At 44.2% G+C, this 22,860-nt stretch overlaps 1 protein-coding gene across 2 annotated transcripts in view; it reads right to left on the bottom strand.

Annotated features, from left to right (window-relative positions):
- The window catches only part of LOC124552669 (guanine nucleotide-binding protein subunit alpha-11-like), a 113,649-nt gene extending 94,960 nt beyond the window's left edge, over positions 1–18,689 (bottom strand). For both annotated transcript variants that reach the window (XM_047126992.1, XM_047126993.1), the window contains exon 1: positions 18,557–18,689. In XM_047126992.1, coding sequence (XP_046982948.1) covers positions 18,557–18,686 — 130 coding nt within the window. In that variant the 5' untranslated portion in view covers positions 18,687–18,689. The remainder of the gene's footprint in view (positions 1–18,556) is intronic.
- Between the last annotated feature and the right edge of the window lie 4,171 nt (positions 18,690–22,860).

Here is a 22,860-nt window from a genome sequence, read left to right as displayed (position 1 = left end):
GCACTGCGAGTAAGTTTCAAACTGTGTTACGAATAGCAAGATCAGGGAAACGATTTTGCGAAGAGGAGTTTGTAAAAGACTGCCTCAAAGATGCTGCAGAACTTACGTGTCTCACGACCTTTCCAAACAAACAGTGACACGACGTACAAATGTTATGGCCGGGGATGTGCATAGGCAGTTAATACGCTGAAGAGCCAAAGAAACTGGTAATACTGCCTAACATCGTGCAGGACCCAGCGAGTCATGGGCTGTGCGGCTGGTCCTGGCGGAGGTTCGAGTCCTCCCTCGGGCATGGGTGTGTGTGTTTGGCCTTAGGATAATTTAGGTTGATTAGTGTGCAAGCTTAGAAACTGATGACCTTAGCAGTTAAGTCCCATAAGATTTTACACACATTTGAACTTTTTTTTTTGACCCAGCGAGCACGCAGACAAGCCACAACACGACCACGACGTGACATGGACTCGACTTATGTCTGAAATAGTATTGGAGGGAACTGCCACCATGAATTCTGCTGGTTTGTCCATGAATCAGTAAGAGTACGAGGAGGTGGAGGTCTCTTCTGAACAGCACGTTGCAAGGCGTCCGAGATATGCTCAATAATGTTCATGTCTGGGGAGTTTGGTGGCCAGCGGAAGTGTTTAAAGTCATAAGAGTGTTGCTGGAGCTATTCTGTAGCAATTATGGACGTATGGGGTGTCGCATTGTCCTACTGGAATTGCCGAAGTCCGTTGGAATGCACAATGGACACGAATGGATGTAGGTGATCAGACAACATGCTTACGTACGTGTAACCTTTCAGAGTCGTATCTAGTCGTATCAGGGATCCCATATCACTCCCACTGCACACACCCCACACCATTACAGAGCCTCCACCAGCTTGAACAGTCCCCTGCTAACATGCAGGGGTCATGGATTTATCAGGTTGTCTCCATAACCGTACAAGTCCATCCGCTCGATACAATTTGAAACGAGACTCGTCCATCCAGGCAACATGTTTCCAGCATTCAACAGTCCATTGTCGGTGTTGACGGACCCAGTCGAGACGTAAAGCTTAGTGTCGTGCAATCAGCAAGGGTACACGAGTGGGCCTTCGGCTCCGAAAGCCCATATCGATGACGTTTCGTTGAATCGTTCGCACGCTGACGCTAGCTGATGGCCCAGCATTGAAATCTGCAGCAATTTGCGGAAGGGTTGCACTTCTGTCACATTGAACGGGTCTCTTCAGTCGTCGTTGGTCCCGTTCTTGCAGGATCTTTTTCCTGCCTCAGCGACGTCGGAGATCTGATGTTTTGCCGGATTGCCTATACGAACGGTACACTCGCGAGATGGCCGTGCGGGAAAATCCCCACTTCGTCGCTACTTCGGAGATGCTTTGTCCCATCGCTCGTGCGCCGACTATAACACCATGTTCAAACTCACTTAAATAACCAGCAGTAGTCGATCTGACAACTGCGTCAGACACTTCTTGTCTTTTATAGGCGTTGTCGACCACAGTGTCGTATTCCGCCTGTTTACATATCTCTGTATTTGAATATGCATGCCTATACCAGTTTCTTTGGCGCTTCAGTGTAAAAAAGGCTGAGGATTTCGTTGCTCGATGAAGCAACAGATCTTACAGATACAGCTTAGGTGGTGATATACTTACGAGCTGTCGATAACGCTCTGCGTGTAACAGAGGACGTTTTGGACTCAGTGCGTTTAAAAATGTTCGCGACAGGTTCAGACTTACTCCAAGCTCTCGAGCAAGCGATTGATGGCGTCGCTATAGATTGGAATCGGTTAATCAGTGACCAGCGGCTATGCGGGGCCATCGTCACTTCTGTCGTTTACGTAGGACGCGACCTAATGCTGCTGTTATGCGCGTTTAACATAGGGTTGGAGAAGATACTGATGGCGGAGGGCATGGCTCATATCACAGGGATACCAGTCGAGTCTATCGATAGATCGCGTTTCACTAGGCAAGGCCTGCACCTCGATAGGTGCGGGAAGGAGAGGCTGGCAAAGCTTATAGGTGACAGTGTAGTCGGTGGTGGTGGGATCGCTCATGGAAAAATTCCTATAGTACTTGGTGTTAGAGCTGCACCTTCTTTAGACTGAAGTCAGCTGATAAGTATACATGCGTAAAGGAAGTCCCTCTAACTAAGGAATCGCCTTCAGAGGACGTCATGATTCCAAGTAAAGAAGGAATTAGCATATTTCATCAAAATATAAGAGGTATTAGAGATAAAGTTAGTGAACTGCTTATAGATGTTAACTCTGAAATTATTGGTATATTGGAGCCCCACTTAAATAATTTGATAATTCAGAGGCTTCCTTTACCGGGATTCAGATTAGCTGGCTGTTTTTCAAGGAGTTCTTTGCGGAGTGGGGGATTGCCCATGTGCGTAAACCACAGTATTCCGTCCTGAGTCCGCAGGTGTATCACGGCAGTGCGCTGAATACGTATTTGAATGTTGTGCAGGGGCAGTTGAATTTAGTGAAACTAAACTTTCAATTGTTTTTATCAGAGCATTTCTGCTCAGTTCTTGGTTAAAAAAAAACAACACTGAATAGCCTATTAGACCATGATGCACAAATTTTAAGACTAAGAGGCTTTTGTACTCAAAAAAATGTTATATATAATTACGATCTTCACACATCAAAAAAAGTTTTGCATCACCTCGGTTTCGAGAGTTCCGGAGCCTGTACAGAAAATTGGAATAGAGGTTAACATAAACATCATTTCCACCCTTTTTATTTCTAATGAAAACCACACATTGCGCGTTGTACCACCATACAGCGAGACCTTCAGAGGTGGTGGTCCAGATTGCTGTACGCACCAGTACCTCTAATACCCAATAGCACGTCCTCTTGCATTGATGCATGCCCGTAATCGTCGTGGCATACTGTCCACAAGTTCATCAAGGCACTGTTGGTCCAGATTGTCCCACTCCTCAACGGCGATTCGGCATAGATCCCTCAGAGTGGTTGGTGGGTCACGTCGTCCATAAACAGCCCTTTTCAATCTATCCCAGGCATCTTCGATAGGGTTCATGTCGGGAGAACATGCTGACCAGTCTAGTCGTGCAATGTCGTTATCCTGAAGGAAGTCATTCACAAGATGAGCACGATGGGGTGGGAGCAAACTGTCGTTCATGAAGATGAACGCCTCGCCAATATGCTGCCAATATGGTTGCACTGTCGGCTGGAGGATGGCATTCACGTATCGTACAGCCGTTACGACGCCTTCCATGACTACCAGCAGTGTACGTTGGCCCCACATAATGCCACCCCAGAGCAGCGCGGAACCTCCACCTTGATGCACTCGCTGGTCAGTGTGTCTGAGGCGTTCAGCCTGACCGGGTTGCCCACAAACACGTCTACTATGATTGTCTGGTTGAAGGCAGATGCGACACTCATCGGTGAAGAGAACGTGATGCCAATCCTGGGTGGTCCATTCGGCACATTGTTGGGCCCATCTGTACCGCGCTGCACGGTGTCGTGGTTGCAAAGATGAACCTCGTCATAGTTGCGCATTATGCAGCCCATTGCGAACAGTTTGAGTCGTAACACGACAACCTGTGGCTGCACGAAAAGCGTTATTCAACACGGTGGCGTTGCTGTCAAGGTTTCTCCGAGCCATAATCCGTAGGTAGCGGTCATCCACTGCAGTAGTAGCCCTCGTGCGGCCTGAGCGAGGCATGTCATCGACAGTTCCTCTTCCATGTCTGAACAACATCGCTTTGGTTCACTCCGAGACGCCTGGACACTTCCTTTGTAGAAGCCCTCTCTGGCACAAAGTAACAATGTGGACGCGACCGAACCACGGTATTGACTACCTAGGCATGGTTGAACTACAGACAACACCAGCCATGCACCTCCTTCCTGGTGGAATGACTGGAACTGATCGGCTGTCGGACCCCCTCCGTCTAATAGGCGCTGCTCATGCATGTTTGTTTAATCTGTAGGCGGGTTTAATGACAACTCTGAATAATCAAAAGGATTATGTCCGTGATACAATATCCATAGTCAACGTCTATCTTCCAGAGTTTTGGGAACCGGGGTGATGCAAAACTTTTTTTGATGTGTTATGTAGAAAAGCTAATCCAACGGCAATAGAAAGTCTTTTAAACATCGTTAAGCAACAAGACTGACAGCATGTTTACAGTGCCGATGACATGTCAAGTATAATGCTTTCCTTAACACATTTCTCATGCTCCTTGAAAGTTGCTTTCCATTACAAAGTTCTAGCAGTAGAAGGCAACCTGAGTGGCTGACTAGTGGGATAAGGATATCACGTAGAACAAAGTGGGAATTATATCAAAATATTAGAAGTAATCACGTTCGAGCTACAGTAGCTCATTACAGACATTGCAAGCTGCTTAAAAATGTTATTAGGAAGACAAAGAGCATGTGGTACGCAAATAGAATAGCTAATTCACAGGATAAAATTAAAACCATATGGTCAGTCAAGAAGGGAGTGTCTGGTGAGCACTACAAGGTCGACGATATAAAGTCAGTTCGTAGTAAAAGTGTTTCTGTTACTGATCAGTCAGATATGATGTATGTACAGTATTTAACAATCACTTTCTGGGCATTGCTGGTGAATTAAATAAAAAATTAGTTTCTACGGGGAATCGTATCTCTTTCCAAATGCCTTTACGAGATTGATGTCTGAAATACTCCTCTGTGATACCGACAAGGGGGAGATTGAGTCAATAATTAAATCGGTGAAGACTAAGGACTCTCATGGTTATGATGGAGTGTCTGGAAGAATATTAAAGTACTGTGCTGCACATGTTAGCCCTGTATTTAGCCATACTTGTAATTTTTCCTTTAAGAATGGTCAGTTTCCTGAAGGATTAAAGTACTCAGTAGTAAAGCAGCTTTATAAAAATGGAGAAAGGGATAATGTAGACAATTTTTGACTTATTTCCATGCCATCAGTGTTTGCTAAAGTTTTTGAAAAGGCTGTGTATGTAAGGATAATTGATCATTTTATTTCACATAATTTGATATCAAATGAACAGTTCGGTTTTAGAACTGGTTTAACAAACGAAAATGTTATATTCTCTTTGTGAGGTACTGGTGGATTGAACAAAGGGTTTCGAACGCTGGGCATCTTTTTTATTTAAGTAAGGCGTTTGATTGGGTTGATCACAAAATATTGCTCCATAAATTGCACTATCATAGAATACGGGGAGTAACTTACAACTGGCTCACCTCTTACTTTAATAACAGACAGCAAAAGGCCATTCTCCACAGTGCTGACAGTGAGAATGGCTGTGACGTGTGGTCTGAGTAGGGCACAGTTAAATGGGGAGTGCTCCAGGGATCTGTGATGGGGCCACTCCTGTTCCTTATTTATATGAATGATATGCTATCTAGTATTATGGGTAACTCTCTAATATTTCTGTTCTCTGATGACACTAGTTTGGTAGTAAAGGATGTTGTGTTCATCACTGCACTGTTTCAAATAGTGCAGTTCAAGACGTAAGTTCACGGCTTGTACAAAATAAACTAATGCTAAATGACAGTAAGACTCACTTTTTACAGTTTCTAACACAATTCAAAAAACCCAACGTTTTCATTTCACAGTATGGGAATATGATTAGTGAAAATGAACAGTTAAGATTTCTAGGTGTTCAGGTAGATAGTAAACTGTCGTGGAAAGCTCACGTTCTGGACCTTGTTGAAAAGCTTACTGGTGCCATTTTTACTGTTCGAGCGGTATCCGAAGTAAGTGATAGTTCGGCAAGAAAGGCAGTCTGCTTTGCTTATTTTCATTCGCTTACTACGTACGGTATCACACTACTGGCCATATAAATTGCTGCACCACGAAGATGACGTGCTACGGACGCGAAATTTAACCGACAGGAAGAAGATGCTGTGATATGCAAATGATTAGCTTTTCAGAGAGTTCACACAAGGTTGGCGCCGGTGGCGACACCTATAACGTGCTGACATGACGAAAGTTCCCAACCGATTTCTCATACACAAACAGCAGTTGACCGGCGTTGCCTGGTGAAACGTTGTTGTGATGCCTCGTGTAAGGAGGAGAAATGCGTACCATCACGTTTCCGACTTTGATAAAGGTCGGATTGTAGCCTATCCTGATTCCGGTTTACCATATCGCGACATTGCTGCTCGCGTTGGTCAAGATCCGATGACTCTTAGCAGAATATGGAATCGGTGGGTTCAGGAGGGTAATACGGAACGCTGTGCTGGATCCCAACGGCCTCGTATCACTAGCAGTCGAGATGCCAGGCATCTTATCCGCATGGCTGTAACGGATCGTGCAGCCACATCTCGATCCCTTAGTCAACAGATGGGGACGTTTGCAAGACAAAAACCATCTGCACGAACAGTTCGACGACGTTTCCAGCAGCGTGGACTATCAGCTCGGAGACCCCGGCTGCGATTACCCTTGACGCTGCATCACAGACAGGAGCGCCTCCGATGGTGTACGCAATGACGAACCTGGGTGCACGAATAGCAAAACGTCATTTTTTCGGATGCATCCAGGGTCTGTTTACAGCATCATGATGGTCGCATCCGTGTTTGGCGACATCGCGGAGAACGCACATTGGAAGCGTGTATTCGTCATCGCCATACTGGCGTATCACCCGCCGTGATGGTATGGGGTTCCACTGGTTACACGTCTCGGTCACCTCTTGCTCGTATTGACGGCACTTTGGACAGTTGACGTTACATTTCAGATGTGTTACGACCCGTGGCTCTACCCTTCATTCGATCCCTGCGAAACCCTACACTTCAGCAGGATAATGCTCGACTGCATGTTGCAGGTCCTGTACGGGCCTTTCTGGATACAGAAAATGTTCGACTGCTGCTCTGGCCAGCACATTCTCCAGATCTCTCACCAATTGAATACGTCTGATCTATGGTGGCCGAGCAACTGGCTCGTCACAATACGGCAGTCACTACTCTTGATGAACTGTGGTATCGTGTTGAAGCTGCATGGGCAGCTGTACCTGTACACGGCAATAGGTGGTGTAAGTTCGCGAACCTTTTTTCGATCCCTGTTCGTTACTCTGGGTATTCTGACGTTTGCTTCTGATTCTCAATAAATAAATAAATGAATAAATAAATAAATATATATATATACATATATATATTCTTTACTGTCGTTTCATGTTAACAATAACAGCTTATTCCCAAGAATTAACAATTTTCACTCAGTTAATACAAGGCAGAAATTCAATATGCAGCAGGCCGCGGTGGTCTAGCGGTTCTAGGCGCGCAGTCCGGAACCGCGCGACTGCTACGGTCGCAGGTTCGAATCCTGCCTCGGGCATGGATGTGTGTGATGTCCTTAGGTTAGTTAGGTTTAAGTAGTTCTAAGTTCTAGGGGACTGATGACCACAGATGTTAAGTCCCACAGTGGTCAGAGCCGTATGAACCATCCAATCTGCATTTGGATCGTACTTCCTTGACTTGTGCAGAAAGGCATGCAGCATATTGCTGCATCCATTTTCAGTAAGCTACAACAAGAATCCAAAAATCTTAGCAGTAATCCACTCAAGTTCAAATTTAAAATGAAAAGTTTCCTCATGGGCCACTCCTTCCATTCTGTCGAAGAGTTCCTTGAAAATTTAATCTGATTCCTGTGTTATATCGTTGATTGCATCTGCAGAAGCTTAAGGCTTGTCAGTATTGGTTGAAAACAGTCTTGGTTGCAATTTTAGTTTTTTATTTTTCAACTACGCATTTCACCTTATTTAGGTATCTTCAGATTGATCTTAATTTGGTATTTCTAAGAACGATGCTTGAGACAGTGTAACCAAAGGGCATCGTCGAATACATCAGGCCAACATCGCCTTCGTTAAATTCAGTAAAAACTCTCTAGATGGGCGTGAGTGACTTCAAGTCCTGCAATGCTTACTACCTGGGCCCCATCTTATTCTATTACTCGCTCCTGTGAACGGGAACGCGTTATGCAGGTCTTGGAGTCACTCACGACCATCTAGAAATTTTTTACTGAGTTTAACGAAGGCGATGTTGGCCTGATGTATTCGAAGATGCCCTTTGGCTCCACTGTCTAAAGGATCGTTCTTAGAAATACCAAATTAAAATCAACCTGAGGATGCCTAAATAAGGTGAAACGCGTAGTTGAAAAATAAAAAAAATTAAAATTGCAACCAAGACTGTTTTCAACCAATATTGTTAAGCACTGGATTGCTGTATGCCACAGATGAATTGGAAAAACTTATGGCTTGTCTTTTTTTGGGTTCATAAACATTTTATTTTATGTTATTACTTTTATGTTGTAATTTGATGTACTGACACGTTCCATGACCTTGAGGATTTGCTCCTCAATTTGGTCCTACGGAACTGGACTTGTAAATTGATACTGGATGAAGCAGGGAACTGTTCAAGCTGGTGGAGGTTCTGTAATGGTGTGGGGCATGTGCAGTTGGAGTGATATGGGACTCCTGATACGTCTAGATGTTACTCTGACAGGAGACTCGTACGTAGGCATCCTGTCTGATCACCTGCATCCACTGATGTCCGTTGTGCATTCCGACGGGCTTGGGCGATTCCAGCAGGACAGCGCTACACCCCATAGATCCAGAATTCCACGAACACTCTTCTGAGTTTAAACACTTCCACTGGCCACCAAACTCCCCAGACGTGATCATTATTGATCCTATCTGGGATGCTTTGCAACGTCCTGTTCAGAAGAGATCTCCACCTCCTCGTACTCTTACAAATCTATGGACAGTCCTGCAGGATTCATGGTGTCAGTTCCCTCCAGCAGTACTTCAGACATAAATCGAGTCGATACCACGTGATATTGCGGCACTTCTGTGTGTCTGCGGGGGTGCTACACGATATTAGGCAGGTGTACCAGTTTCTTTGGCTCTTCAGTGTAGAAGCGCCTGTGTTTATGCGTTGTGAGTCGCTGGTGCCTAATACTGACCTGTTGCAGGTACGACCTGGGATGATGATGTTTGTTTCTCCGGGTTGAACGAACAGGTACGATCCGTATTCGAGGACTGGGTGAAAGAGGAGCACCGTCAGGAATCCAAACCTACAGGAAAGGGAAGGAACCGGTATATACTGTTTGGGGTATGTTAATTTAATGTGCCTGGAAGGTATTTGTCCCTTACATATTGTGTTGCTTCAGTTTAAAGTCAAAATATGACGATTATAGCTTCCAGATATCATATCTTGTCTGTTTTGATAAATCCATGTCCTGGACAGGAGGAAGCGTAGTGGCTAATAATTTAGTTTTGTATGTTCTGTTTATTCCGAGGCGCGTGGCTTGATATTCTTATTTTGTGTATTTTCTGCGGGGTAATTGTTGATAAAACGGTCGATGGAGCTCCAGTCAGTTTTTTGCGGAATCTGAAGTAAATGTTACTAAGATCATTAAGGGAATCCCTCTTCCTGATTAATTGAATCTCTCCTCCTGATTACATATATGAGAAGAGACATATGTTGCCTTTGGTGTCTTGTGCACATGGTAGCTTACTTGCGTAATAAAGTTGACTTTGACACACGTCACTGAACTCGGTGGAATGTTCCTAACTCGCATTCCTGTCTGGTGTTTCCATTAACGCGGTTCAACTGGTCGATATTAACTAACCAATTGACGAAACTAGTCTTCTTTTCCAATGTTCCCTGGGACTTGTTTATACACTGAGAACATTAGACGTAGTGGCTTTTCGAAAAGTCAAAAGATGTCTGATGACATCTTGCAAGATAATCTGGGGCTCATCCGCGAAGAGAACCTTAATGTACTCCTCAAAATAAAAAAAATAAGAAAGGTACTGGCACTTATTTATGTAGTATTTAAAAGCTATTACACTGTAATCCGTTCATGGAAAAATGGACCACTGAAGGAAGCCACTCCATTTTATTCGGGCAATGACATGTTTTTATTTTTCAAATATTTCATTAACGGAGAATATTTAGGACTTCTGTGTCCAGTGTGTGAAATACAAAAGATGATGTTCAAGTTACACTGAAAACATTTATTACAATTTCCGAGAATTTTATTGGACATTTTCTTTAGGTGGCCCATCGATAGTAATGTTCCCCTAAACGTGTACACGCCTGCAGTATAACATGGTGTATTCTTCGGAGCGTACTACAAAAGCTCTGGCGTTTAATTTTAATTTAGGATCAGCAAGAGGCAGGGATTTTTTTTTTTTTTTTGCATAAATGGAGGTGGGGGGGGGGGTGTTTTTCTGGAAACTAGAGACAGACGAGGGGCATGACACGTTTATGTTGTGCGCCTAAGCAAATCTCTATTTGCAACGCGAATGTTGTTAGTTACAGGCGACTTCATTGCGTTATGTCATATGCGATTATGTTGTGGGTAGCTCATCAAGCCAACCTAAGGTTTTCCTGGACCAAAAACGTGTAATAAAGAGTATTAAGGATTAAACACACTTGTTTCATAATTTGCAGTATGCCATTTCAGTGTAAGGGGCATTGAAAATTTGTCACAAATACATCGTCATTATCATTAAATGTCACTTAATAACGCAACAACGATACAAGACTTCAAGGTTGTAAGAGGTCCATGAGTAAGTAATTTATTGCTAGCTCACTCGAGCAGATGTAACTTCGATGGACTGCTCACGCGCTCCCTGCAATCACCCAGGTCGTATCTGCAAAAGGCCAGTTTTAAATGCCAGCGACTCACAACGCATAAACACAGGCGCTTCTACATAGAAGAGCCAAAGAAACTGGTACACGTGTCTGATATCGTGTAGCACTCCCGCAGCACGCAGAAGTGCCGCAATATGACGTGGTATGGACTAGAATACTGCTGGAGGGAGGTGACACCATGAATCCTGCAGAACTGTCCATAAATCTGTAAGAGTGCGACGAGATGGAGATCTCTTCTGAACAGGACGTTGCAAGGCATCCCAGATATGCTCAATAATGTTCATGTCTGGCGAGTTTGGTGGCCAGGGGAAGAGTTTAAACTCAGAAGAGTGTTCTGGAGCCACTCTGTAGCAATTATGGACGTGTGGGCTGTCGCATTCTCCTGCTGTAATTGCCCAAATTCCTCGGAATGCACACTGGACATGAATGGATGCAGGTGATCGGACAGGATGCTTACATACGTGTCACCTGTCAGACTCATGTATAGACCGTATCATGGGTTCCATATCACTCCAACTGCACACGTCCCACACCATTGTAGGGCCTTCACCAGCTTGAACAGTCTCCTGCAGACATGCAGGGTCCATGGATTCATGAGGTCGTCTTCATGCCGGTACAAATGGTTCAAATGGCTCTGAGCACTATGGGACTTAACATCTATGGTCATCAGTCCCCTAGAACTTAGAACTACTTAAACCTTACTAAGCTAAGGACATCACACAACACCCAGTCATCACGAGGCATAGAAAATCCCTGACCCCGCCGGGAAGCGAACCCGGGACCCCGTGCTCGGGAAGCGAGAACGCTACCGCGAGACCACGAGCTGCGGACATGCCGGTATACGTCCATACGCTCGATACAATTTGAAACAAGGCTCGCCCGACCAGGCAGCATGTTTCCAGTCATCAACAGTCCAATGTCGGTGTTGATTGGTCCAGGCGAGGCATAAAGCTTTGTGCCGTGCAGCCATCAAGGGGCTTCGGCTCCGAAAGCCCATATCGATGATTTGTTGGATGATTCGCACGCTGACGCTTGTTGCTGGCCCACTATTGAAATGTACAGCAATTTGGGGAAGGGTTGCACTTCTGTCACATTGAGCGATTCTCTTCAGTCGTCGTTGGTCCCGTCCTTGCAGGATCTTTTTCCGGGCGCACCAATATCGGAGTTTTGATGTTTTACCGGATACCTGATATTTACGGTACACTCGTGAAACGGTCGTACACGAAAATCCCCACCTCGTCAGTACTTGGGAGATGTTGTGTCCCATCGCTTGTGCGCCGACTGTAACCACAGGCTCAAACTCACTCACACTTTGATAGCCTACCCTTGTACCAGCAGTAACCGATCTAACAACTGTGCCGGACACTTGTTGTCGTATATAGGTGTGGCCGTCTGCAGCGCCGTATTCTGCCTGTCTACATATCTGTGTATTTGAATCTTTCTTTCTTTTCTTTCTTTTGCTTGTGCCTTTTTCCCGCAATGACGCAGGGTCAGCATGGGTAATCGGATTTGGCAAAGTTAATTGAAGGGGTGTCCAGATGCCCTTCCTGCCTCCACCCCGTACCCACCGGGACAGAATTAGTGTACCCCAACTGTCTGTGTCTAGTGTAATTCATGGAAAAGTGCGAATGTGTTCAGATGTCTGCGAGCCATGTAACTGAGCCTGGTATTCACCTAGTGGCATGTGGAAAACCGCCTAAAAACCACATCCAGGCTGGCCGGCACACCGGCCTCCGTCGTTAAGCCGCCGGGCGGATTCGATCCAGGGCCGGCGCGCTTACCCGAGTACAGGAAACAGTGCGTTAGCGCCCTCGGCTAACCTGGCGGGTATATCTCTGCATTTGACTACACATGCCTATACAAGTTTCTTTGGCGCTTCAGTGACAATTGCTCCATTTCCACATTACGGTAAGGACAGCACTGTTTTCCCCGTCCCCCTTACACGCTTTACCCACATTGCTAGTGCTGCTACCTACCGCCTGTGAGTGGTTATTTCACGTTGACGTCACACATAGGTGGTGGTAACATTAATGCGACCGGAGTGAGTGTAAAAAATACAAGATCCGATTGCTGTGTGTCAGGATCCGATTGCTGTGTGTCAGTTAGCGCGCGCTCTAACATGTTTAAGCGAGTAACTATTGTGTTGTTGCTGTTCATTTTTGTATTCTATTGAGCTTATTCGTTCTGTTTGCATTAGTAATGCCGAATTGTGCTGTGTCTGTGTGTGAAATTAGAAGGCTAAAGGTACTAATGTTATCTGTAGTAAGTTTCCAAAAGATCCTGAAACGTGTGCTAGTGGATTTAACTTTGTAGGTGAAGAGATAAAAATGCTACCATACTTTTTTTAAAAAAAAAAAAAAAAGACGATTATTTACGGGATCTCCTAGCCGAGTTAATCAAACTTCAACCAAATAAGACGTTAAAGGCAACTGCAGTTTCTAAAATTGCGCCTTATTAGTGATGGACGAACCGAAAATTGAGAACTGCAAATTTCGCTTTTCGAAATTTTCTCCTTATATGTACATATTATGAACTGTTAATTTGTTAAATTGTTAATGTTGCCATAACTTTCTCTTTTATTGGTTCATAGAAATGACAGACCAATAATAAGCACCACATAAAATTTGTGGCGTTCTTTTTCTTAAATTATTTCGAATGGAATATCCGTTTTTATTCAAATATATCTTTACTTTTTAATGGAAATTTGAAAATCATTCATTTTGCACTGACAAAACCAAGAACATTCTTTCAAAAAATTCATATGATAAATTTAGATAGTATGCAAAATATAACATTTACCAAGAAAATTTATATAACAATAGTTACTATTTCAATAATGAATTAATCTATTGGTCGTTATTTATTGTCTGATCACAAATATCGTACTGCGATGTATTGATATGTAAGCTGTCTCCTTTCATCAGAAACATTATCATTCAAAGATGATACCAAACATGTTTTTAAAAAGTAAAGTTTATTTGAAAACCAAAAATTATAGCGCTACTGACTGATACATGGGTTTTACCCAGTTACCAGTGAAAAACTGGCGAGATGCGAGTAGCACTCGCGCATTGAAGCGCAAACTTAATTCTGTATGTAGACAATTAGTACATTCCAGGAATCAAGTATCTCGATGATTTTTGCCTGTTACCGACATTGATATTGGCAAGATATCCATTCCAGGGAATCCTAGACGCCGGCCGCTGTGGCCGAGCGGTTCTAGGCGATTCAGTCCGGAACCGCGCAGGTTCGAATTCTGCCTCGGGCATGGATGTGTGTGATGTCTTTAGGTTAGTTAGGTTTAAATAGTTCTAAGTCTAGGGAACTGATGACCGCAGATGTTAAGTCCCATAGTGCTTACAGCTATTTGAACCATTTGAATCCTAGACTTTCAGGAATGTTTTAATTTAAAGGCTGAAGTCAAATAACAAATGACAAAAGAATGTATTTTTCGTGGGATATAATTACAAATGAACCATTTTCGGATATTTTCCTTTACTGGTACTGTGGAACCTTCCTTCTTGCCAAATTTCATGATTCGGCGTCAAGGGGAAGTACGCTGTAGGTTTTAATGAGTCAATTTGTATCAAAATATGTGACTTAAATTACAGTACCTTTTGATTTCATCGACTTAGAAGCTTCACTTTTTTACATTGCCACAGACCTTAAGAAGGGATCTTAAGAGATGGACAGACAGGGATATAGTCTGCTAACAAATGACAAAATAATTTTCTTTCGTGTGTTTAGTTACAAATTAACCATTTTCGGATTTTTACTTCAGTTTTACCGTGAGGCCTTGCTTCCTCGCAAATATCATGATTCTAGGTAGGTAGGTTTGGATGACTGATTTTGCGGCAATCAAAATATGTGACATAAAAGGTCGTATCTTTTGATTGCATTGACTTAGAATCTAATGTTTATTATACCCACCGAAGGATCATTGACCTTTAGTATGTGCCACAAATTTCAACACGATACGTCAACGCGTTCCTGAGAAAAAGGGATTTGAAAAGTCGGACCGATACACAGATGGACAACAAAGTGATCCGTATTTAAAATAAAAATATTTGTTATGATAGAGACCAAACAAATACCGATTCTTCAGAACTAAAATACCGGAGTCTTATTCCATTCCATGGTGGGCTGAATGGTACAGCAACCGGTTCCCATAATTCTGTTAAGAGACAGTCTCGGTTTCTGAGTTATTTTTAATACAGTTAACGCGTTTCTCCATGTTTAGGATTACTGAAATTTTGTGAAAGAAAAGGAAAACCAAGGATGTAACTATATAAAATTACATGTTAACGTATATTATTGTAAATTGGCGATAAAACTTTAAAAACTATTTTTAAAAAAATTTAAAAAAGCAAATTAGCACTCACGAAAGGATATCCGTGCATTGCTTATCACCGGCTGGTGGGGATGTTAGTGAAAACGATGGTAACAAATCATCTAAAGGAAGAAGCGTCGAACAAGACACACAGGGACAAAACCAAGTGTATAAACTAGGAAGGATAATAACGGGGATAAATGTATGAGTTGTCTTCCTTTTGATGGTTCTTTACCACCGTTTTCACAAACCGCCCTACCAGCCAGTGTTATGTAAAACTTTGACAGCTTTCGTAGTGTTAATTCATTTTTTAAAGTTTTTTAAATAATTTTTAAAAGTTTAGGGCAGCTAAGAACCATGCCCCTTTTCTTGCAATTTTGTGTAATTACATCCTTGTTTCTCTCTTACATAGCACGAGGAAGCATTAACGAGACGAAACGCGTTATTTGTATTAAAAATAACTTTGCAACCGATACTGTCTTTTTGTACAATACCGGTATCGGATTTCACCGGCAGGTTTCTCCCATTCTTACAAGGAGAGGTCCCCAGCGGTGCGGTCAACGTTTTCAAGCCATCTATAGAGTGATGTAGATTAAGATCCCAGGTATAACACACCGCAGCCATTCACCCTTGTGGGCCCTCGCTTGCGAGTAATTGACGAAAACTAATATGTATCGCAATTTTGTGTGACACTCAACAGCGTTAAAAATTACGTTATGCAGTATGGTTGTGTGGTGTAATGGATAGGAAATCAGTTTGGCATGTAGGATGTGGTGGATTTGAATCGCGTCAAGTGTAGTATTTTTTTTTAATTTTAAATCTTTATCAAAATGAGTTTGATCATCATTTTTTTATCAACTAATTGTTTCAAATGTAATTTTTAATTCAGTTCCTGTGTCACGTAATTTTAATCACAGCGTCAACTTCTTCATTTGCTCTCATTTTTCTTCCTATGATTTTTTTTCTCTACTTGAAATCTATGTTCATGTGTTTTTAATTAATTTCATGTAATGATTCCGATTTAATTTCTTTTGTTTTGCACCATGTTTTTTCGTCTAAACCTTTCACTTAAATTTATATGACGACTACCATGCAAGAAAAAGGCACATCTGGTAACAAAAATACGTTTTTCACACCACTGCACAGATATAAATACATTATTTCGTCTTTCGTTTTTTAACTGATAGATTGGAATTTTCAATCAATTGAATATTATAATATATGATGCTGAGGGAATTAGATTAGGAAATGAGACACTTAAAGTAGTAAAGGAGTTCTGCTATTTGGGGAGCAAAATAACTGATGTGGTTGAAGTAGAGAGGATATAAAATGTAAACTGGCAATGGCAAGGAAAGCGTTTCTGAAGAAGAGAAATTAGTTAACATCGAGTATAGATTTAAGTGTCAGGAAGTCGTTTCTGAAAGTATTTGTATGGAGTGTAGCCATGTATGGAAGCGAAACATTAACGATAAATAGTTTGGACAAGAAGAGAATAGAAGCTTTCGAAATGTGGTGCTACAGAAGAATGCTGATGATTAGATGGGTAGGTCACATAACTAATGGGGAGGTATTGAACAGAATTGGTGAGGAGTTTGTGGCACAACTTGACTAGAAGAAGGGACCGGTTGGTAGGACATGTTCTGAGGCATCAGGGGATTACCAGTTTAGTATTGGAGGGCAGCGTGGAGGGTAAAAATCGTAGGGGGAGACCAAGAGATGAATACACTAAGCAGATTCAGAAGGATGTAGGTTGCAGTAGGTACTGGGAGATGAAGAAGCTTGCACAGGATAGAGTAGCATGGAGAGCTGCATCAAACCAGTCTCAGGACTGAAGACCACAACAACTCGTGCTTGTGACTTCAGCGTTTTTTGCATGCTAAAAATCGCCAACTGTGTTTTAAATTTATGTGGACTTTTTTAAAGTGTTGCACAATGAACGCCTCCATGTACATGTATGTTTTAAGCCCCACTGTGTCCCCTCATTATGTTTTTATGTCCCCTCTTATCGCGCCGGCTGTTATGACCGAGCGGTTCTAGGCGCTTCAGTCTGGAACCGCGCGACCGCTACGGTCGCAGGTTGGAATCCTGCCTCGGGCATGGGTGTGTGTGATGTCCTTAGGTTAGTTAGGTTTAAGTAGTTCTAAGTTCTAGGTGACTGATGGCCTTAGATGTTAAGTTCCATAGTGCTCAGAGCCATTTCCACCATTTTTTGAATCACAACAACAACAACAACAACAATATATAAATATAATTTCGTTTATAGTCAAAAAAATTCCGATTTTGATATAAATGATAAAGTTCGTACAGTGATTAAAATAATGTGGCAAATGAATAGAAACAAAAAAATACATTTAAAACCAATTAACTGAATAAAAATGATGATTAAAGTAACTTCGATAAAGATTTAAAAATAACAAAAAATGTGCACCTCACGAGATTCACACCCACAATCTTCCGCACGTGAAGCTGTTAAGCTATTATCATGCCTATTATACCACGCAACCAGACTATATACTGCAACTTTTAACGATGTCAAGTATATAAAAAAAATTCTGAGTTTTTTCCACAAGTTGGCTCCCTAGGGCGAATGGCTGCAGTATGTGATACCTGAGATCTTAACCTAGATTACCGTACAGATAATTTTAAAAGTCGATCTCGCCTCTGGGGACCTGTCCTCGTTAGTTTGTGGTGCGCCAGGCTACGGTCACGTGAAACGGGGTGTACCGCGTGTAATGGTACTTGAATTACGTAACCATTGCGGCACCTCACCTCAACCTCTCGATACCAGCAATATTCTACTGTGTTTCTGTAAAATAGTTAACGTATTTCTGGACAACATACAGATCTGATTTCATTAATGTACAGGTACTTCCATACATCGATATGTATATATTGCAATGATGTTGTTCTTATGTGTATTCTTTCTTTTGTCACTATGATCATTGACGTACTTGTAACTGATTTTTGGGCGCGTAAGCGGTTATTAGAGAGTCAAGCTTTGGTCGTCATGTTAAAAAGACGCAAATTGTAGTCAGTTTATGAAATGTGAACTTTAACAGTGAGGAAGATATTTTCTAGTATGTTTCATACAGTGAAGTGATGTTTTGGAACGAGTTACGTGATATTGCAACAAAAGTAATAAAAAAGTAGTGTAACTTAAATTCGGAGTGCTGATTACTTTTTTACATCACCATTGTCCTAACTTGCAAAAGTTTAATCTTCAGGACTGGTTTATGAAACACATCTCTAAAACTTTTGAATATCGCAGAATAACACGTAGGCCTCTTTGCATCCGAGGTTGGAATCATCACTACCTAGATTTTTGACGATTGAGCCATGAGTTCACAACGAGACCAGCGTGGGAAACACGAAAAGATGAGTACCTAGTTTATCCATTATTACATGAAATGACTTTATTAACTGTGCTCTAATGGCACCTGCCACATAATAACTTCGTTGTTGCCCCAAAAAGGCAGTATTTAGCAGCGTGAGCAGCACTACAACCATAATTAGTATTGGACCTTTGTTATGGTAGGGTTGTTAGACACGGCAGCTTCCAGTTGGACCCGAGCCATTCGCAACTGTGGATGAAAGCAGAGGCCCTACCTAGCAGGATGGTCTTGACGTCCTGCGACTTGAGCCGCAGGTAGGCTCGCCGGCTCTTCTCGAGCAAGCGCTCCACCTCCCGGCGCTCGAAGTAGATCCGCAGCGGGCTGCAGCAGGCGGGATCTTCCATGGTGGCGCCTCCGGCGAGCACTGCTAGCCTGTCTCCTCTACCCTGGCGCCTCCTGTCCTGTCCTGGTCGAGCGACAAACCGCTTCCTGCAGCAACCTCCGCCGTCGCCTACACTTCCCACTACATCCTCCACATTAACGTCCAGCTTCCTAAAGCGATTTTCGCTCTCGCGCTTACACGTCGAGCCAATATCGGAGCAGTGGTGTAGAAGTACTAAATTTTTCGACGTACGCAGGGTCATTCGCGAAGATATGCAAATACACTACTGGCCATTAAAAAATGGTTCAAATGGCTCTGAGCACTATGGGACTCAACATCTGTGGTCATAAGTCCCCTAGAACTTAGAACTACTTAAACCTAACTCACCTAAGGACATCACACACGTCCATGCCCGAGGCAGGATTCGAACCTGCGACCGTAGCAGTCGCGCGGTTCCTGACTGAGCGCCTAGAACCGCTAGACCACCGCGCCCGGCTGGCCATTAAAATTGCTACACCAAGAAGAAATGCAGATGATAAACGGGTATTCATTGGACAAATATACACTCCTGGAAATTGAAATAAGAACACCGTGAATTCATTGTCCCTGGAAGGGGAAACTTTATTGACACATTCCTGGGGTCAGATACATCACATGATCACACTGACAGACCAACAGGCACATAGACACAGGCAACAGAGCATGCACAATGTCGGCACTAGTACAGTGTATATCCACCTTTCGCAGCAATGCAGGCTGCTATTCTCCCATGGAGACGATCGTAGAGATGCTGGATGTAGTCCTGTGGAACGGCTTGCCATGCCATTTCCACCTGGCGCCTCAGTTGGACCAGCGTTCGTGCTGGACGTGCAGACCGCGTGAGACGACGCTTCATCCAGTCCCAAACATGCTCAATGGGGGACAGATCAAATGGTTCAAATGGCTCTGAGTACTATGGGACTCAACTGCTGAGGTCATTAGTCCCCTAGAACTTAGAACTAGTTAAACCTAACTAACCTAAGGACATCACAAACATCCATGCCCGAGGCAGGATTCGAACCTGCGACCGTAGCGGTCTTGCGGATCCAGACTGCAGCGCCTTTAACCGCACGGCCACTTCGGCCGGCGGGGGACAGATCCGGAGATCTTGATGGCCAGGGTAGTTGACTCACACCTTCTAGAGCACGTTGGGTGGCACGGGATACATGCGGACGTGCATTGTCCTGTTGGAACAGCAAGTTCCCTTGCCGGTCTAGGAATGGTAGAACGATGGGTTCGATGACGGTTTGGATGTACTGTGCACTATTCAGTGTCCCCTCGACGATCACCAGTGGTGTACGGCCAGTGTAGGAGATCGCTCCCCACACCATGATGCCGGGCGTTGGCCCTGTGTGCCTCGGTCGTATGCAGTCCTGATTGTGGCGCTCACCTGCACGGCGCCAAACACGCATACGACCATCATTGGCACCAAGGCAGAAGCGACTCTCATCGCTGAAGACGACACGTCTCCATTCGTCCCTCCATTCACGCCTGTCGCGACACCACTGGAGGCGGGCTGCACGATGTTGGGACGTGAGCGGAAGACGGCCTAACGGTGTGCGGGACCGTAGCCCAGCTTCATGGAGACGGTTGCGAATGGTCCTCGCCGATACTCCAGGAGCAACAGTGTCCCTAATTTGCTGGGAAGTGGCGGTGCGGTCCCCTACGGCACTGCGTAGGATCCTACGGTCTTGGCGTGCATCCGTGCGTCGCTGCGGTCCGGTCCCAGGTCAACGGGCACGTGCACCTTCCGCCGACCACTGGCGACAACATCGATGTACTGTGGAGACCTCACGTCCCACGTGTTGAGCAATTCGGCGGTACGTCCACCCGGCCTCCCGCATGCCCACTATACGCCCTCGCTCAAAGTCCGTCAACTGCACATACGGTTCACGTCCACGCTGTCGCGGCATGCTACCAGTGTTAAAGACTGCGATGGAGCTCCGTATGCCACGGCAAACTGGCTGACACTGACGGCGGCGGTGCACAAATGCTGCGCAGCTAGCGCCATTCGACGGTCAACACCGCGGTTCCTGGTGTGTCCGCTGTGCCGTGCGTGTGATCATTGCTTGTACAGCCCTCTCGCAGTGTCCGGAGCAAGTATGGTGGGTCTGACACACCGGTGTCAATGTGTTCTTTTTTCCATTTCCAGGAGTGTATTATACTAGAACTGACATGTCATTACATTTTCACGCAATTTGGGTGCATAGATCCTGAGAAATCAGTACCCAGAACACCTCTGGCCCTAATAACAGCCTCGGTACGCCTGGGCATTGAGTCAAACGGAGCTTGGATGGCGTGTACAGGTACAGCTGCCCATGCAGCTTCAACACGATACCACAGTTCATCAAGAGCAGTGACTGGCGCATTGTGACGAGCCAGTTGCTCGGCCACCATTGACCAGACGTTTTCAGTTTGTGAGAGATCTGGAGAATGTCCTGGCCAGGGCAGCAGTCGAACATTTTCCGTATCCAGAAAGGCACGTACAGGACCTGCAACATGCGGTCGTGCATTATCCTGCTGAAATGTAGGGTTTCGCAGGGATCGAATGAAGCGTAGAGCCACGGGTCGTAACACATCTCAAATGTAACGTCAAAGTGCCGTCAATGCGAACGAGAGGTGACCGAGACGTGTAACCAAAGGCACCCCATACCATCACGCGAGGTGATACGACAGTATGGCGATGACGAATACACACTTCAAATGTGCATTCACCGCGATGTCGCCAAACACGGATGCGACCATCGTGATGCTGTAAACAGTACCTGGATTCATCCGAAAAAATGACGTTTTGCCATTCTTGCACCCAGGTTCGTCGTTGCGTACACCATCGGAGGCGCTCCTGTCTGTGATACAGCGTCAAGGGTAACCGCAGCCATGGTTCCCGAGCTGATAGTCCGTGCTGCTGCAAACGTCGTCGAACTGTTCGTGCAGACGGTTGTTGTCTTGCAAACGTCCCCATCTGTTGACTCGGGGATTGAGATGTGGCTGCAGGATCCGTTACAGCCGTGCGGATAAGACGCCTGTTATCTCGACTGCTAGTGATACAAGGCCGTTGGGATCCAACACGGCGTTCCGTATTACCCTCCTGAACCCACCGATTCCATATTATGCTAACAGTCATTGGACCTCGACCGACGCGAGTAGCAATGTCGCGATACGATAAACCGCAATCGCGATAGGCTATAACCCGACCTTTATCAAAGTTGCAAACGTGATGGTACGCATTTCTCCTCCTTACACGAGGCATCACAACAACGTTTCACCAGGCAACGCCGGTCAACTGCTGTTTGTGTATGAGAAATCAGTAGGAAACTTTCCTCATCTGAGCACGTTGTAGGTTTCGCCACCGGCGCCAACCTTGTGTGAATGCTCTGAAAAGCTAATCATTTGCATATCACAGGATCTTCTTCCTGTCGGTTAAATTTCGCGTCTGTAGCACGTCATCTTCGTGGTGTAGCAGTTTTAATCGCCAGTAGTGTATTTTAATACGTTATTGTACAAGTAAAACTAAAGGAAAAAGTTGATATAAACATAGGTCCGCAAACGTTTAGTTACGGAGTTACGCCTAATAAAAGATTTTGCCTGAAATTTAGCAACTTAGCTAATATGAAGCCATCGCAAAACTGTACAAAGTTAAAGTAACGCACTATTTCCGGTTATTTTGTTGGTATTCGTCTGGTTAATCGAATAAAACATATCCCAGACATGTATCTGCTATAGTTTACCAGTACATCCAGAGAAGCAAACATTATTATCCGAGTAAATTTGTTTACTTTCCATTAAGAATGTAGAAAGGTTTATGTGATTGTTGGCAACCGTTAGTGAGTTGTTTCAGTCATTTCCTAAAATACATTGAACTCGGTGGAGACATTTTTTAGCATTTATTGTGAATGTATTGTGAAATAGTGTGTACACTGTACAGCTTCCTTAACACTGAGTTTCTACATCTACGTCTACATGGTTACTGTGCAATTCACACTTAAGTGTCTGGCAGAGGGTTCATGGAACCATTTTCGCCGGCCGAAGTGGCCGAACGGTTCTAGGCGCTACAGTCTGGAACCGCGCGACCGCTACGGTTGCAGGTTCGAATTCTGCCTCGGGCATGGGTGTGTGTGATGTCCTTAGGTTAGTTAGGTTTAAGTAGTTCTAAGTTC

The sequence above is a fragment of the Schistocerca americana genome, chromosome 10 (assembly GCF_021461395.2).
Source record: "Schistocerca americana isolate TAMUIC-IGC-003095 chromosome 10, iqSchAmer2.1, whole genome shotgun sequence".
NCBI classification, from domain to species: Eukaryota; Metazoa; Arthropoda; class Insecta; order Orthoptera; family Acrididae; genus Schistocerca; species Schistocerca americana.
This window is presented reverse-complemented; position numbering and strand designations above follow the sequence as displayed.